The sequence below is a fragment of the Cynocephalus volans genome, chromosome 5, assembly GCF_027409185.1.
Source record: "Cynocephalus volans isolate mCynVol1 chromosome 5, mCynVol1.pri, whole genome shotgun sequence".
Taxonomy (NCBI): domain Eukaryota; kingdom Metazoa; phylum Chordata; class Mammalia; order Dermoptera; family Cynocephalidae; genus Cynocephalus; species Cynocephalus volans.
The window spans coordinates 136,609,451-136,629,294 of NC_084464.1; the positions used below are offsets into that span (position 1 = coordinate 136,609,451).

A 19,844-nucleotide genomic window follows, 5' to 3' on the forward strand; every position below is an offset into this window, starting at 1 on the left:
GGAGGGGTTGTTTATATATATTTTGAGCAAGGAAATTAGAAAACTGAAAATGCAAGCCTACCTTGGAGGATAAAAAGCAGTTATTTCAGGGGAAACGAACTTTTAGAGTAATGAGAAAAGGCAGGGAAGGGAAATGTAGAGGAGGGGCAGGTACAACAGCAAAAACAAATAAACTACTGATAACAGGATAAGAACTATCAGAAACAACCAAAGAAACAACAGACAGGCATCAAAACTACACTACTATATTTGCCATATCATTACAAATGCTTTTGGCTGCAATTAACAGAAAACACACAAGCATATTTTTCTCCTGTATCTTTCTCTCATATAACAAGAAGTCTGGAGATAGCTCTTCCTGGTGTTGGTTCCACAGCTCAGATGACTGCCATAGGGCCACTCCTAGCTGGAAAGTGGCCAGGGAGAAAGAGGTTGGAACTGGAGGTGGCGCCAGGCAACCAACCTTCTGCCACATCAACAAGAAAACTGAGAGTAACCTGGGCTTTTCTGAAAGTGGAGTGCCTGGCAAAACAGGTGGGTGTGCAGTCCATTAAAATGATTATCTAAGCTGCCTGGCTGTTGCTCAGGCTAAAGTGTCTAGAGACACATGTCAATTTCCACACCACATTAGTATGTGGGCAAAGATGGACAAAACACCTATTGCAAATTTATGTGTGTTTCATTTGTATTATCCAAGAAACTCTAGCTACAGAACTCCCTCTCACAAAAAAAAAGTCAGATTTTATAAAGTAGTGAGAAAACATGAATTTGATTTGCTACAAAACACAACCAAAATTGTTAAAGGGACACAAAAAACAATTACATTGTATAATGTTGAATAAACTAATTATCCTGATTTGAGCATCACATATTGCACACAGGTAATGATATTCAACTCTGTACCCCACAGATAAGTACAATCAACTATGTTACAATAAAAAATAAATTAAACTAAATTAAATTTTTTTTAAAAAACACAAAATCAAATGCAAAAGGCACGTTTATTTTACGCTCTATTTACAAAAGAACAGCGCATAAATGTACTAAGGGAAAAAAGAGACAAAAATAACAGGCATGGATACTTACATAGCAAGTGTAGGCAAAACTTGTCAAGAAGCTTCTTTAAATATTTCTACTTTTAGCATTTAACAGTCAAAATGAGTTTCTAAGAATAACTTTTTAATTATTTCAGGAAGGAGTTTTAAAAGGCTCAACCTATAAAATTCAAACTATTTCTATCTTAATGAAAAAATTATAATTTTATCCTCTGCTAGAGATCAAGTAAACCAGATCACTACCAACTTGTAAAAGATTCAAAGTCTCTTACATTAGGAAGTCATAATTGCTTAGGAAAATTATTCAAAGTTGTATTTGGCTTTCAATAATATTGACGTACATGAAAAAAATCCATCTACATAATTATCATCAGTAGCCAGTTAATTGCCAGGTCTTCCAAAACCAGGACAGGTATTCTTAAGAGTCAAGACTCTTCAGACCTCTGCATTAATATATCCCAGTATATATCCCAGTACACAGATTTCAACAGAAGAGAAGATCCTTTGAAACGTAGAGAAGGACATACTGGCGTATGTTTGCAATCTTTCCTTCTAAATGTACACACAGCTTTTGTTGCTGACACCTCGGTCAATAGTATTTGTGTTTCTCAGTTCTTCCCTTAGTTCACTGTCCTTCTGACTGCGAAATGTGATGTCCAAACTGAAATAAAGCAGATGTTTAACACAGAAATTATTCTAATGTAAAAAGAGAATGGCAAGATAAGCACCGGATGACCCTTGGAGGTTTAATTCATTCAACAGTAAATAGTTATTGTGTCAGGCGCTGAGCTGAAGACGCAGAAGTGGGCAAGACACTCTCAGCAGCACACACAGCTCCCAGCTGACTGTGACTTGATTCCTATGTGTCCAGCCTGAAACTAGGTGATACAAAATATATAGAAAAAGATGATTCCTTCTCTAAAAAGTTCACAGCTCATTGGACAGAAAGTGCTAAGAGACACTGAACAAAATGCAAGCAGTATACGACAACCTAGTATCACCTCATTTATCCACTATTACTGGGAAATACTGTGTTGCACCCAAGTCAACTTTTTAGATAACTGAGCATTTTCAAACATCCTAGAATTAACCAAATTCTAGTTTCTGTTCTACCCCTTAGATGTGGGATTCTGGGCACTATGAGGTTCATTTTCCTCATGTGTAAAACAAGAAACATTCACCTTTTTTTTGGATATTACTGTGAAGATCAAATGAGATGAGTGAGAAAAGTACTCCGCAAGTTATAAATTGCCATACAAATGTTAGAATTAGACATTTATTTTAGACGCATTTGCATTTCTTATGGTAATACTTCTAAAGTAAACTACTACATACTTATTTGCCTTGAGTAGTTAAAAGAATATAATTTTCTGAGTCAACATGCTAAACATCATATAGAGTACACATGTGTGCGCAAACACACACACACACACTGGTGACCTCAGAGACTGCACTCACTGGAATGTGAGCAGGACAGTTTCCATCACTCTGCTAAGCTTGTTGAGAGGCTTTGTGCATTTGTTTTCCAGTCTCCTCCTCCGCCGTCACCCCTCAGTACTATGCACCTGACTTTAGACACTGTCCTTCCTCCACACTTCTCCCATTCCCAAGGCTTACTCTTATGTACTACCTCAACTAGATCATGAGATGCGAAACCATCCCCAAATTAGAATTATTTTTAAATTTAAGAAAAGAGACTTCAAGTAAAAAAGCAAAAGTCTTTATAATGGACTGAGAAAAATATTGGAGTATTCACATTCAATATGGTTAGTGAATCTATTGCATCATTCTTCCCTGGTTTTAGACACCCAGCTCATACTGCAGACAGCAACATCAAATTAGCATCTGTCTAAGATAAACCATTATAGACTTATGAATGAGTATTTTTCAAATCAAATGTTTTATTTAAAAAGACCTCATAATAAGCTAAAAGTGAAAATGAACATGTAAAATTAACAAAAACAACAGAAACACTAGCAGCATCAGCAAACAATTGTATAGCCCATTCCACATAGTTACTTCAAGAGAACTTGAATGCAAAGTTATACCATGAGCAGTACACCCGAGACAAACTAAAACTTAACTTCACATCATTATAGCTTACCCTTGAAGTTTCCGGACTAGAAAACGGAGAAGACTCCCAAGACCTATTTTCTTTCTCAAAGGAATCATCTTGGAATGCAAATTTCTGCTTAAGTGCATGGGATATTAAAGACACTGGATCCCAATGTGAATTTTGTTTTTTCCTCTTATGAATGGGTCTACCACCAGGTGACCTATTTAAAAAAAAAAGAATTAAGACTTAGACACACTTTTAGCTCCTCGTTGACAAATATAGCAGGAATACAAGCATAATATATTGCAATCTAATTATTCTTCAAGAAATTAAAGACAATCTGTCTTCAAGAGATATTTTGCCATGGAATAAGGAACCTGGAAGGCGCAAGGAATTAAGAATTAGAAAATCCAGGAAACCTTGTGGATTGGGGATCTACCACAACCTTGTTATGTGTGACCTGGGATTTGTCAAATATCACTGTGCTGAACGAAGACCTTTTAGTTTTCTAATTTTCCAGTGGGTAGGAAAATTTAAAGAAATATTTTAAAACTTTTTAAAAAGGACTAGAGTTTGTGAAAAGAAACCCATTAGGCTAACTGTTCATTCATTTGATCATCCATTCATTTAATCTTTATTGAATGCCTACTGTTATCCTCAGACTCTGTTTTACACTTTGTGGGTACAGCAGTATCCTGCTCACATTCTGGTAGCAGGAGTGCATAAGTAAGCAAGGTTATTTTAGACAGTGATTAGTGCTGTGAATATAATAAAATAGGGAAATGTAATAGTGACTAGGGATGGAAACACTTTAGATATGATCAGGAAACGCCTCTTTAAGAGGTGAAACCCTTTAGGGAATGCCTCCTTCAAGGAGGTGTAAATATCTGGTGGATGTATCAGGAAGAAGCTTGGCTTGTGTGAGAAAAGGAAAAGAAAACCAAGTACAGCTGGAGTGCAGTGAGCAACACGGGGAGTAAGAGATGAGGTCAGAGAAGCAGCCAAGGCTGGATCCCGGGGGGACTTACAGCCGCAGCAAGGAGTCTGGATTGTACTCTAAGCACAATTGAAAAGCACAAAAGAGTTTTAAACAGAGGAATGGCATGATCTGACTACAATTTTTAAAGAACCACTCTGGTAACAGTATGGAAAATAAATAAGGGGGCAAGTATGACCAGAGAAACCAGTGAGGAGGCTATTGCAGAAATCTAAATAAACCAGATAACATAGCGGCTTAGCCTGCAGGTGGCAGTGGAGATCATGAGGGCACACAGACTAGAGCTCTATGCTGATAGAAAGGATGTAGGATAGAGAGGAAGAGAAAAAACCAGGATGGCTCCTAGACATTTGGACTGAGCAACTGGCTGATAGTGTTCCCATTTACTGAGATGCGAAAGACTGGGGGAAGAACAGGTGTTCAAGGTGTGAGAAGAGTACAGGCAGGGAGGAGGAGTTCTGTTTGGGGCATGTGAAGCTTGAGACAGCTGTGAGACAGGTAAATGAAGGTGTCAAGCAGGCATTTGCATATATGCATCTGTGGCTCAGAGGAGAGGGCAGGGCTAGAAAAATAAACGTGGGAAGCATAAGCATACAGCTGGTATTTAAAGCCACAGGACTAGATGAGCTTACCAAAGGAAATCATGTGGATGGAGAAGGGGGCTGAGGTCTGAAACCAGACCCGGAAGGAAGAGTTAGCAAAGGAATAAGGAGTAACAGATGAGGTGAGTGGAAAACCAGGAGTATGCTTTCCCAGAAACCACGTGAAGAAAGCGCTCCACGAAGGAGGGAACCACGGACTACATCAAAAGCTGCCAAGACAGCAGGTTTCCGTAGTGTAGTGGTTATCACGTTCGCCTCACAAAAGCTGCCAAGAGACCGAGTAAGATGAGCAGTGGGAGTTGACCATTAGAAGCAGCTACAGGGGTCACTGGTGCCCTTGACAACAGTAAGGGCACTTACTGTTTTTAAATGGAGTGACGGGGACGGACATCATATTACGGTGGGTAGAAGGCAGTGACAAATGGAAACAAACTACAAATGACTTCATGGATTTATATCAAAAAGGGGAACAGAGAAACAGCAACAGCTGAGGGCATACACATTATGAAGATGGGAAATACTCAGGTATGAGAAGAATAAAGGAGGGAGATTCGATGATGCACAAGAGAGAAGGGATAATTTAAGTGAAAACTTTAAGAAGATAAGATAGAAGAGGAACCATTGACCAAGGGAAGAACTGAATGTGAACAGGGACACTCGGTCCATAATAACAAGATGGAAGGCAGAGAATATGGGTAGCAAATCTGAAGGTGTAAAGACGTGGGAAGTTTCATCTGATTTTTCAGTAATGTATGAAACAAGGTTAGTTGTAGAAGAAACTAATGAGAAAACGGGGGGATACAGTCTATTGGCCTTTCAGTTGTTTTTCCAGTAATGGTAGCAGTCGCAGAGTCTTCATTTCATACTGACTGGGCCCAGTGATACCAGTAAGAGATCTAGTTGGGACCGAGTGTGCACCTGCAGCTGTGAGATTTTTCTCTACAAGCTGCTTCATATAAGGACCAAACTCACAGCCTCAGTAATACTGAAATGACTTACCTGTCCTAAGACTACTATATAGAAAATACATCTATTTTCTCACCAAAAACCTCACTGAAGGATTTCCAGGTAAACATGTCAGATCCCTTGTGAAATCCTACTAAAATGAGAGTAAAGAAATGAAAAAGATGTATATCCACAAGGAAAGCATTGAACTTGGGTTTCTTTTTGGAGTAATGAAAATGTTCTAAATTTACTATGGTGATAGATAAACAACTCTGAACATACTAAAAATCATTGAATTGTACACTTTAAATAAGTGAATTTTCCTTAATAATACTGTTACCAAAAATAAAAGCTTGTGTTTGTGTGTGTGTTGGATAGAATATCTAAGGGAACATATTCTTAATCTTCTACAATGGTAGTAAATATAAAACATCAAGAAATAGCAAAAGTATGTTGTTTCAAAAAATATGAAGATAAGACACTAGAATAGACAAAAAGAATTGAAAGTGATTATCTCTGGAAGATATATTTGGGGGTGAAGAGTAATGAAAGAAGTCTAATATATGTTACCTTTCATAAACACAATTATTTTTAAAAACATCACTGATAAAATTTCAGTTCATTTCTCAAATTACAACATACCGTTCAATAGCACGAAGCTTAACCTTATTCATATCCTTTAGAACATCCAACATGTTTGGAACATCTGTATTTCTCTGGCTTTTTGAATGACTATAATTGGTCTTACTAGCACCTGGGTGCTGTTTATTCATTTCAGTTGCTGGATTATCCGAGTCACAAATATTATTAGACCCTGGTTGTATGGGAGGAAAACACGGAGGCTGAAGAGAAGAAAACTGAGGCAGAAGCGGTGGTGCAGGAGGAGGAGAAGAAAGCACTGAACTTGGAAACTGATTTGGTTCCACACTCAGCTGAGCAGTCCCTGGTGACTGTATTTGCCCCAAACCACTGGGGAATTCATTCAAGTCAAAGGAGCCTAAAAACAAAGTAGTTTGTTGAAAAATCATGCAAAATTCTAATATAATATATAATACTAATTAGAAACCAAAACAAGAACAATTTCTGTAATGCTACTAAAATAATGATCCGGTAGCCAGGAAGAAGAATCAACGCCATCTGCTTAGTAACTTCTATTACAGTCAAGCCAAATTGTAAATTCATTTTTAATCCAATTAGGAATCCTCAGTGTAGGCCCCTAAAGTGCGTGGGGGGGGGGGTGCATTTTAAAGAGAAATTAAAGTGTTTTTTGAATAATTCACATACAATCTGAATGCCATCTTCCATTTAAAGAAAAGCTAAAACATGAGCAACAACTTGTAGTTGGTAACACTCAAACTGATACATCCAGACCCTAATGACACTGGAAAAACAGCACATTATTTTCTAGGCAAGAGCCTAAGATAGGTACCAAGTATTTAACTTTTTCACAACAGATTTGCTCCTAAAGGACTATGGGTAACACAATTGCAAAAAAAAAAAAAAAAATCCATGTGTATTTATAAACTATTTTAATTCTTATTATATATCAAGAAATTATTATGTATTATATAATTTATATATAAATTACATGTTGTAAATATATACTATATTATATATTACATAAATTATATATGTGTATATATATACACATATAAATTATATAATTTTTTTAGCAATCATATTTACACACAGATCTTTACTACCAAATCTATTAAGAAAACCACTCAGTTCCTATGTTGCTTTAAATTTTATGCACACCCATATACGTACATATATACGTGTGTGTGTGTTTGTGTGTGTGTAAGTTTAAAGCAAGTTACATCTCTAAAAATTTAGAAAAGAATCATCTTGAAACACTATTCACCTGAACTTGGTGGAAGTATAGCAGCAATAACTAAAACCTACAAATATATAAGGCCTCACACCTATACTCCTCTTAGAGTTAGAAGAGTTAGAAAAGCTTACTTAGAAAACAAGAGTTTTAATACAAAAATACAATCTTCATTAGTATAGCTAGCTCTTCTTCAAACCAAAGCCATCCTACTCACTACAACTGTCTCGATCTATTCTGAATAAATATCGACATCAACATTTTATATACCTAACATCCTTTTAAGATACATTTAATGTTGTTCACAGTTTGTATTTGGAATTGTACTTAAATACCAGATGAGCAACATCTAACAAAAACAAAAATCCTATGTTACCAGAATCTGTACTGTTTTTCAGTTCCTGCATTTCCAAAATTGCGGCAATTTGAGAGCGAAGAAAAGTTAGCTCATCTTCAAGGGCAGCTATTTTTTTAACTGCAGCTTCACTAACAGGCAGATCATTTTTTACTGGTTTGTTATGTCTTACAGCAGGTGACAATGGATCCCAAACTAGTTGCAAAGGACGGAAAAATTCAATTTTCTCCTCTTCAGTTTTCCAAATACTATTTCTGTGAGTGGAAGGAAGAAACGAAGGGAAGAAGGGAGGGAGGGAAATTTTCAATCAAAACAGGAATAAACTTTTTCATGAAAAGCAAAAGACAACAAAATCAGATCCACTATCTTTCTCTTACGATTGGCTCTAGATTCACTGAGCACAAGCACAACATCTTACTTAGCTCTGTATTCTCAACACATAAAACAGAATGCAGCCTCTAATAGATGGCCAATAAGCGGCCAGGAAATGAAGGAACAAATCTTGCTTTCAGATTGTAAAACAAATAATTATCCTGTAATTGCTCTACCTATTAACTTTAAACATAGTATAAGTTAATTTATTCAGAAATTCTACATAAGGTACTGAAGGGCCTTACATTCAGGATTATGTTAGAGGTGAGCTTATGGTCTTCTAACTTTTCAAAAATTGATACCAGTTTGATACATAATAAATTTAGCCAGAATATTTGAATAATTGAAACTTATTGTGCTTATAGACTGCATCTGAATATATTAACACATAAGTTAGTATTCTCTAAGAATAACATATCCAAATTTTGAAATATGCTTAATATTATTGCCTGGTACACAGTAAACACTATATAAGTTTTGGATAAATATATAAAATAAAATTAATCTAGTATCTAGTATAGAAAAAAGAATGAACATAATGATTTTGATATCCTTTTAATAATCATTCCTTCCTAAGCCTAGTGTTTGGTTTAAATGTACATTAAGAAAAACTGGCTAAAAATATGAGAAACTGGCTAAAAAAATGAGAAACAATCAGTCATCCTTATTAGCACATTATTAGTAGGACACAGCACAGTACAAAGACAAAACAAAAAAGCTCAATCAATATGAAAAAACTTCAACACATGCAAGAATTCAGATGACAGCCTATAGCCACTTCCCAAGATAAGCATATAAAATTACCGAAATCTGAGATAACTGGTTTCTTCACTATTTGCCACACACAAAATATCAGCAAAAGATGGAACCATAGATCCACAATTATCAGAGTCTATAGAGTTCAAAAGCGGGATCAGCTAAAGGAAAAAGAAAAAAAAAAAGTCAGAGCTCTGCAGGGAGTCAGGGGAAGACACATGCCCCAGAATATTAAATAAGTTAACAATCCAAAAGAGAGAAAAGGAAAAAGATATTCAGTAGAAAAACATGCACCTGTTAGCAAAAAAAAAATACTGGGGGAAATGTTATTCTCAAGTTTAAGCATGTAGCAATATTCTCTCCCCTAGTTAATCTCATCTATTATAAAATGTAAAATAATATAAAATATGCTCCTCAGGTGTAGCTCACACCTGCCCATCTTTGAGTATAATTATTTAAAGAAACAGAAACCACAAAAACATATGTAAAATGATTTGTTTCCAAAATCTTTTTCTTGGCTTGCAGGAAACATTTCTTCCTGTTTTACTCTATGCCCCTAAGAGTACTGATGATTATTTTATATACAGTGCTTAAACAATGTATGATTTTGCATTTGCACGATACATTTTTTCCTTTGTTTTTGGCTTGCAGGAAATGTTTCTTCTTTTGTTCTACCCTATATCCCTGGGAGTACTTACAATTATTTTATACACAGCACTTAAGCAATGCATGTCAACTGACTTACTTCAAAATTAGGTCTTCTACAAGGTTCTAAAGGAAGCATTTTCCCAATAATACGAACAATACTCCGAGCTGATCCATAGTCTTTATTTTCCCAAATCAGCAAAACCTATTTAAACATAAGGTATTACTTAAAATGTAATTAATCTGATTAAGCATGTTTATATATCTATGAAAAAAAAATGTAAAAGATGCAATAACATTTATTTTTAAAGAGAAACTATAGAATGATGTATTCTTAAAATATCATCTTCAAAGAATTAAACTTTATTAATATTTGTCTTTAAAAAAGGAAAAAAGAAAAAGGATGGGAGTGAACATAGATAAATTCCTGGAAGATATTTTTAAAAAGCATCACAATTAATTTTGTTCTATTTCTGATAATGTCCAAATACCTTAGAGAACTTCGTTCAGAAAAATTGCCTTCCCTCCTCCCCACCTACAATTCCCATCTTTTGACTCAATCAAAAATTGACAATTTCAATTCATCGAGCAATGAGGTAACACAGAGTATACTTATGTAATTTCCTTTAAAAGTGAAATAAAAAAGGGGAATAAATAAATCAAGTCCTAGACAATTCAAAGAGTTATCTACATACAGTGAAATATATATCTGCTGGAAGTTGGGTCTTGAAAAGGTATTAGAAGTGAAACGTGCTACCATAACTTGAATAATACTTTGTTCTTTAGCTTGGGCTTCCCATGTTGGTATAAAGTATTGCCACAGGAGCACTCCTACCAAAAAATGACATAATACTTATTCTTTTGGCAGAGATTTTAACAGAAAAAAAGTGTTTTCTCTTTTAAAAAGAATTAAAAATTGGACTTTTCATTTTTCCTTGGATCTTATAACAAGGACAAAGTTTATTACGAGCAAAAGGAATAGGGTAGCATCTTATTAGCATCCTCATGAAAATATTCAATGAGCAGTATATCCAATAAACAGACGGATACACAATTCTGGAACTCAGGAGAAAAACCGGGATTAGAAAAATGGATTTGGGAATCACTGGTATACAGAATATGTGACATAGGTAAAAATCAAAGACATAGGACTAGGTAAGGCTAGAGAAAGATTTGGAAGTCATCAACACATAGAATCCCTCTGCACAGTCATGCCACTCCTCTGCTTCTTAAATGGCAACCGTGGGGCTGGCTGGTTAGCCCACACCAAGGTCACGAGTTTGGATCCCCCTTTACTCTATCCTTTAGGGTAGGACTGACTCTCTTCTTTCCAAGGACTATTTATTTAGATCCCCTGACAGCTACCTTCTACAGAGCATTGCTCAATCACTCTCATTTGTATCTTAAAGATCTTTCTGTCTATAAGCTTCTTCCCCAGTATTTGCAAACATGCTGGTTACCTCTAACTTTAAAAAGAAAAACCAAAAATTCAATCCTACTGCCCTCCAAGTTGACGGCCTCTCTCAATTTCTTTTCACAGCAATCTTTTCAAAAGACGACTGCTGATGCCTCTTCCCCTCCTCACATTCTTCAAACTACTTCAATATGGTCTCATCTCCATTTACAGAAATTCTTAAAGGCACCAATAATCTAATAATGATAAGCAAATCTTTAACTGTTATTCAGTCCTTTATCTTCAGTCTCACTATTACTGAAATTTAAAATGTTTCAATAACATCTAATGACATCTTCCATTATGTCAAAGTCCATGGCTTCAAATACCAAAACAACCAAGATAACTCCCAGACTTGAATCTATTTTCCTTCCTACATTCTAGAACCATACATCCAACAGTCTGCAGGATATTTCTATTTATATATTCCAACAGCACCTCTGGCTCACCTTATCTCCCTACTCAAACTAGTTTCCCATACCGAGTTGCCTATTTATAATAACGGCACCATCATTCTTCAACTTACTTTTGTTTAAAACCGTAGAATTATCCACGACTACTCTAATTTACTGCACCAAATAGAGATGGTGTGCCCATTTTGCAAGTCCCCATACTATTTTGGGTCTTATAGTAAATCCCATGTTATACTTATCTTTATGTTTCTTATTCCTTATTATATTTTAAGCATCATAAATTCAAGAACCATGTATTGGTCCTCTGTATCACCTGCAGAACTAAGCATATAGTCTTAGATGTAGCAGATGTTCAACAAGTACACAAAATTGGATTTGCTTATAATTCTTGGGCCTAAGTCATCCTCTCTCCAGATTTGTTCTGGATTTGTTGAGCTTTTTAAGTTACCATTCTACGTCCAAATATCAAACTTGTTTTTAAATTGCTTTAAATAAAATGGTTTTACTCATCTGTGTAATAAATGTAGTTCTATGAAGGTCATGTCTGTATTTTGCTTCCTTTGAATCTTCTGTTGGCATTTGATCATAATCCAATCCCTTTTTAACTCAAACTATTAAAGCCATACCCTGTGGCAAACTCGCTTTTGTTCCACTTAAAGAGAAGTAACAATTTTGCCTTTAATTAAATGTTTACATATAAATCATTTTCAAAATGAGACCCAAAAGCAAATACAACAGATTCATTCAAACCCATTAAAAGACCTTTACCTGGTCTATGGGAACACCAAAATATTCCAGCATCTCTCTTAAGATATCCAATATGAGAGACATTGATGAAGCAAGTACAGAAGCAAATTCAAGGAAACATCAGTTTCTTCGTACCTTCAGGAAAAAATTTTAGAAAATATTACTCGACAAATAAATAATTGCCACATAAATTTTATTAAGTAACCTGGAAGAGACCTCTCATTACACAATACACCATCACCTAATTTCTCCTGGCCAGAGAAATTAGGACAAAGAGAAAGAAAGGAAGGGGGTGGGTAAAGTCAAAGAGAAAGAAAGGAAGGGCGTGGGAGCCAAGGAGAGGATTGCAAAGGAAACTTCAATTTACCGGTTCAATTACATTAAAATCTCATAGGATGTTCGAGCCTATGAAGGAGCCTAGTTAACAGATATCAATCCACAACAGATTGGACACTTAGCAGGAAAGGCTTCAGGTTAGTTGCGACGGCCAAACTCGCTCTATCCTGAAGGCTTTGGGCTGAGAATATTGGGAAAAGTGAGATCAGCCGACGCAGGAAAGCAGCCAGGCGCCAGACTCGAAGCTTGAACAAAATCAACAGTAGCTCTTCTCACAGACGTACGGGAGTGTCCCCTCCTGGCTCATTTTAAAAATAAGGAGCATGAACCCCAGACGGGTGACGGAACTTAGTCACCCAACTAGCAGGTGATATGCCGCGACCAGAGCCCGGTGGATCCTGTCACTCGCTTTGGCCACAGCTTCCTGGAGGGCTCTCAACACCCAGCCCGGGAGCCTCGCTCACCTTCGTCCGAAGACCGGCCGCGCCTTCCGGCAACCCCGGGAACATCGAGCGGGGGGCGTTATGGAACCCAGTCTCGGACTCCTCAATCGAAGAATCCGTGCGTGCGCGGGTCCTGGTCAAGGAGCGCGCGGACCTCGGCCCCGTGTCGGCCCGCACGCCTCGGATTGCCGGCCACAGGCGGTAACGCCGCCCCCACCGAGGCCGACCCGCCGCTCGGCCCTGGAAGCCTTCGCTCGGCTGGGGTGACTCCGCGGGAGGCGCGGCCGCCCTCCCCCAGTCCCGTCTAACCTACGTTTCGCCTGCAGGACCGAATCACTACTTCCGCGTCCTGCACGGAAAATCAAACTCCGCGGGCCGACGCCCAATGACCCAGGCCCGATCTCATTGGACAAGGCTGAAGATTGCTGCTTCTGATTGGGCATCAAATGACGTCAGGCTAGTGCAGGGAGTTCAAACGGCCTTCTCCTTCCCAAGGGGGCGGGCCTTTCGCGAGACAGCCAATAGAAGCCAAGAGGCGGTGAGGGGCGAGGCAGACCCTGCTGGGTCGGTGACGCACGCACAGGGGTGGGTTTCTCCGGTGCTCTCAAATACCGGACTCGGTAGAATCGGGAGTTGTCCAGCCATTACTGGACCTGGGGCTGGACCCACTATCCGGATTTCGAACCCCACACAGCTCTTCGCAAGGAAGTGTGTCGCCCCATGGGCCTGGACCGAAGCAGCCCACTCTCCCAAGTTCGCCTGCCGCGGAGAGGGGCGACTTTATTTTTGGTCGTTTAGCTAATATCATTAAATGCCTCCGGGACTAGTGGAAGCTAACTAAGCACTACCATCAAGGGGTTTGCAGCTTTGCACTAGTTAGAATTCATTCTTTCACTCACAAAATGCTCCTGGTTATCCAGGTTACCAAACACGGGCTGGACTCTCGCTCCCCTGGCCTAATAAAATGACTAAGTCACTTTACTTACACATGCGATAACCCAGTTTTCAATTCTGAGGTTACTGGCTTCGTAAGAAATAACTTCCTCTTCCCGTAGGTCGGCAAGAGGTGCATTGGAGTGACATGACAGTATAAGATCATTGTGCCTGCCGCTGACCTATATAGTAAAAAATGGGGGAAGTTTCAAACTAATATTCTCTCTGGTCTATGCTATAATTTGAATGTCCCCTCCAAAATTCATGTTGAAACTTAATTCCCAATGTGACAGTATTGAGATATGGAGCACTTTAAGAGATGATTGGATCATGAGGGCCCTGCCCTCATGAATGGATTGTCAATACTTTAATTGGTTATGGGAGTGGAACTGGTGGCTTTATAAGAGGAAGAAAGACCTAAAGTAGCACGTTAGCCCGCGCAGCCCTCTTACCATGTGATGCCCTGTAAAACCTGGGAATTCAGCGGAGTCCCCACCAGGAAAAAGGCCATGCCCTTGGGCTTCCCAGCCCCCAGAATTATAAGAAATAAATTTATTTTCTTTATAAATCACCCAGTTTGGGGTAGTCTGTTAGAAGCCACAGAAAACAGACTAACACAGTTTACATCACTTATTCAACATCACTAACACTGGATGTCTACTACGTGCAAGGCTCCATTCTAAGCACAGAAAATGCACTAATGAGCAGGGCTGGTCCTTCCCCTCCTAGAGCTTACATTCTAGTGGAAATCTGAGAGATTTTCTCTGAGTACCATATGTAAATAGCATCTCTCTCCATTCTTTTTCTTTATAGCACTTATCACCATATATATTTATGCTGTCCCTACCATCAAACTAAATTTAAATTCCATGAGGACAGAAACTGTTTAGACCCATGCTTTATCTCCAGTGCTTTAGAACAGTGCCTGGTATTTAATAGGCATTCATTTGTTGAATAAAATAAGTAAATGTGTGATGAGAGAAAACAGATGATCGAGAATGATTAGGGACTAAGCAACTGGCAAAACAACAGTAGCAAGTATAGTGATATGCCCAGTGGTCTCAGCTGGATAAGTATGAAAGTAGGAGGAAGAGAAGGGAGATGGACAATGTCAATGCAGAAGGCAAATGGATTAGAAACTTTACATGGAATGAGCAAGTCACAATCTCAAGTTCCTTGTCCTTCCCTTTTGCCCTCCTAACTGAATACATGATGACTTTATAACTTCCTCCCTTTCCAGTCTTTTATAAAACACAGCACATAACAGGGACAGAATGGAAATATCCTTCAAGAACATAAGAATAGGAATCACTGATCCCCTGACTGCACCATTAATATAGCTAAACATTTCAATTTATTTAGGTAGCAAGGTGGGCACAGGTCAAATGCTACATCATGAATGCTTTGCTGACAACTTTCCCCTAAATTAGTTCTTCAGAGATCCTTCCTCCATGTTACTAAAGCATTCACATTTTGACAATAACCCTTCATGAGTTTGACTTTAATATTTTCCTATACTTCTCATTGTTACATGAAATTAAGTTTTCCTCGACTTTTAGAATGAGGCAGCATTGAGGAAAGGTTTTCTGACTTCACAGAGCTATTTTTCCTGTGGTTTTTTAGTGTTCAGAAATATGGTGGTTTGCTTCCTGAGATTTTCCTGGCTGTGTTCCTCTCCCACAGTTTGACCTAGGCCCTCCCTCTCCTTTGTCTACTGTCTCTATCCTGCTTAATTTGATTCCCACTTGCAGTACTTTCTCCTCAATGTGGGGCCCCATCCTTAGAATGAAGTCTTGGCAGGTCAGTTTTGAAAGTTCATTGGGGTAAACTGCTTTAGCCTCTCCAGTTCTTAACTACAGTACCTTGTACTCACTACTGAAAAGCACAAAACCCGTTTCAGCTGCTTCCCAGTGAATGGCATGAGGCTAAGTTAGGACTCTCCTGTTTTCAGGTCTGTCACAAACTGCCCCAATTATTCCCTCTACTCTCACAGAAACCAATACTGGGTAGGTTGATGATTTGTCTCTGGTGATATTTGGGGTTTCATGGAAACAGCTTATCACCTAATTTTATTACAAATGCTGTCCACAGGTGTTTGGCTTCACCATCTAGCTGCCAACAATTTTTCAGAATCATATTTTCTTATAAATATATGATAAACGTATTTTTAACTATCTTATTTATGTATCTTCTAGTTAGGAATACATTTTCTTATAATTATTACACTAGTGCTCTGGATCCCCAAGACCAGAAATGTTTATCTTGGTACACATCCAATGCCAGGCATAATTTTTCAATGAATTAATGGAGAGGTTAAGGACTGGTTGGGACAAAGACTTAGAAAGATGTGTAATCAATCTTGTCAACTGCCCAATGGAACCCCATAAGCCCTGTGACCCAAGCCTACATTTTAGGTGATAAGATGAACTCAAATGACTATAATTACCTTATAAGTAATGAAGCAGAAAACAATGTAACATTCTACCAAAGTAGGCAATAGCCTCTCCAACCTTAACCACAAGTCTCACGAAAGGGTGAACCACACTGGGAAGAACAAACCCAGAAAGCTTTAAGTTTTACATTTCGAAAGTAAGTATACCTGGCATAAGGAATAAAGGAAAGAATATCAGTTTACAGTAGGGACAGGTATAGAAAACAAATTCAGTGTGGAATGTTGAAGTACCAGTGGAACTGTCAAGGAAATAGTTGGAGAGAAGGAATGGAGTTCAGATGTCTGAGTTTAGGAGGTAGATTTCATCAGCAGCAGTATTCTAGATAACAATGTTTGCCAAACAAATTACCTTCATGATTCTTGCTCCTTCCAGATACTAATTGTATGTACAATTATATACTAATTTTTTGCTACATCTTCTCACTTTTTAAACTCAGCCATGAAGACAATAGCTTTAGTCATGGATTTGAAGTGCTAAAACACATTTAAGACTAACCATATGACTGCACCATGAAAACTTTTTACAACTAAATTTGTATTGCTTTTCTACTCCCTATTAAGTTTTTAGTTACCTACTGGAATATCCTAATGGTAAAATGGCAAGAGAACTTGGTATGATGTTAAGCTTAAAGAATTTGAATAGAAAGTGATATTTATAATTTAATGTGAGGAATCTTATTGATAGTTGGAAATGAATAATAATTAGCACTGACAAGTTTAGTTCTATCACTTAGAATTTTCTTCTATACTTTATCCTAATGTAATCCTTATAACCTTATGCCAGAAACTTAAACAACTCAGGAGATTATCAGTTTTCATCTAAAATTCCTCTTCTGTAATAAATATTCTTTGATGAACTTGAAATAAATTCATCTTAGTACTGAGTTGGCATTGTTGGGGGATTTTGAGGTATTAGAAGGGATGTTCCCATACTAACACAAGGGTACTTCAAAAAGTTCCTGAAAAGATTCATATCTTGTTTTTCCATGAACTTTTTGAAGTACCCTCATATTTAACCCTTTAAACTTTTCTATTAGAATCTTTACTATAATCACACATTTCCAACTAATCTTTTATGACTCAGGATTAACATTGTCTATGTTATCATATGGTTTTGTTAAACAGTGATGCTTGTGGCCATTATTTAGCCAGGCAAGACTTAGATCAATTTTTTAACCCACTTTTTTTTGGTGGCTGGCTGGTATTATCATTTTAATTATGGTTCTGATGTCCTTTTCCTTAATGACGGCTGAGATTACCAAATGGCCTGTGACAACAGTACCATTCAAGACAGACTGTGGCTGTTACACATATCAAATTTACTGCTGGACAGTGTATTTGAGAACTACTTTTGACCCTTCTCCACAGTGAATCTGCTTCAGACCTGTTAATACTCAATCTAGTTTTCAATCTAGTCTCTTAATGTAACACAGTGCAGGACTGATACCTGTCTGGCCTACTAGAAAGTTATGTTAAAAAATGTCAGCATAGAATATGCCTAAAGAGATGCCAACCGTCTCTTAAATGTGGAAATTTTCCAATCAGTGTTTAGTAGAGGGATGTCTAAATACCATATAATCAGGGTTTTAAGATTTAAAGATATGGATTTATAAACTCTGAATTAGTGAAAGACAGAGATATATCTTGATCTTTAAAAGTATTGAAGAGTTACTAAAGGAATCCCATTTTATACATTAATCTGATTATTTGTAGCCTAACTCATTCAAAAAAAGGATAGGGCCTACAGAAATACTATATATTCTTATGTATATATATATGTATACATATGCATATATATATATATATACATACGCATAGATATATCTGTTGTTTCTCAGAAATGGCTTCTTTTCATTTAGACCGTGAGAATTATGTACCCTATTTCCCTCTTTGATTTAGCTACTAATGGCCAATTCAAGCTCTGAAGTTTTTCCTATACAGATGGACTATTTTCTAAGTCAGAAATTTTTATTGTTGCCTAAGTCAGGGACACAGGATAAAATCAAGATACACTGATCTTGAGTGGGCCAGACAGCTTCATCTGTAACTACATTAAAAGCCATATGCCTTTTATCCCAAATATCTGACCTCTCCACACCCCAACTGGAGTTTTACATCGAAAGCTGAGATTCCAGAAACATTTTAGTTATAGAATTGAGTTCTGTTACCTGAGCCTCACCTTTTGTAAAGAGCAAAAACCATCCACATTTATAAATTTGGAAGATTATAGGAATATCAAGGAAAACAAAATAATACTTTGAAAACTAGAAAATACTCGAGTAATGTAGAATACATAATGTACAATACTCTACTTAGTTTCCCAGAAAGTCATGGATAGAACTATTATTTTTTCCTATGAGAAGTCATCAGTTTTTTACTCCAAGTCCTACCAAAGACTTTCATGGCTCTTATATCCCATTTCCAATTAAAAGTACAAATTCAAATTACATTTTAAAAGACAGTCATTTCTCACAGATGGGAAATGCCCTAACTGCAGTATTTGAACTTTAGGCGACTCAAAAAGCTGACTGTTAAGATAATAATACTCCATAATTCTATTTCTGCAACACATTTTGATAATTGCAAACTGACATTAACCAGTTTTATTTTTTATCTTTTTATATGTACATTTCGTGACAATATTCAACTTTTCAAAAAAAAAATTAAAAGTGCATTTAACATTCTAGTTTTCCCTTTCTAGTACAAATAAGACAAAAAAAAAATGCATACCTTCCATGTCAAAGACTAGATAAGGTAGCAACTAAATCACTATTCCGGAGGATAAGAATGATATTATTTACTGTGGCTCTTTGCATTCCATGAAATGTGCAATCACTATAATAGTACCAAGAAGTTACCACTGTCAAATTCACAGTTCATGTTGCGACTGTAAATCCTTTAAAGTCACCTAATTGGAAGGTGTAATTACCATCATCTACTTTTATTAAAGTGAGGGTTCGTTATTATTGAATTAGGAAGCTGGGCAACCTCAAAAGATTAAGAAAAATTTGATTCCAATTCTTGGGGGAGTACCATTAAAGCCTGTTTGCCCAACTTCTTTATACTTTCAAGAGTCCATATTATCTTTTGCATTTTAAAAGCTCTACAAATCACTTCACTGTCATGTAATACCTAAAATGTCTATAGGAAAAATATTTTTCCTATATAAAGATTATTAGGACACACTATGCTACTGACTGATAACACCAAGGTCCAGGGTTCTATCCATGTACCAGCCAGTCACCAAAAAAAAAAAAAAAAAGACACATTAATTGGATTTCTTTTCTAGTAGTGGTATTGAACAGGTATCCTAATGCCTACTCTTTCTTTTTTACTCCATGAGATCCTTTTTTTTAAAGGCTAAGGCATAATTTGTAATGTAATATAAAGAGAATTAGCACCCTTAATTAAACATACAATTTTGGCCTCATGAGCATAACTGACACACTAATC

The 19,844-nt window shown here is 37.1% G+C and overlaps 1 protein-coding gene across 1 annotated transcript; it reads right to left on the reverse strand.

Moving 5' to 3' along the window:
• Positions 1-1,650: 1,650 nt before the first annotated feature.
• MTFR2 (mitochondrial fission regulator 2) lies at positions 1,651-12,311 on the reverse strand. The gene is made up of 7 exons (XM_063096067.1): positions 12,249-12,311; positions 9,715-9,819; positions 9,018-9,130; positions 7,863-8,095; positions 6,298-6,652; positions 3,160-3,331; positions 1,651-1,716 (listed from the first exon to the last, which is right to left on the reverse strand). Exons 1-7 carry the CDS (start codon positions 12,309-12,311, stop codon positions 1,681-1,683), a joined length of 1,077 nt encoding a protein of 358 aa, XP_062952137.1. The 3' UTR covers positions 1,651-1,680.
• Between the last annotated feature and the right edge of the window lie 7,533 nt (positions 12,312-19,844).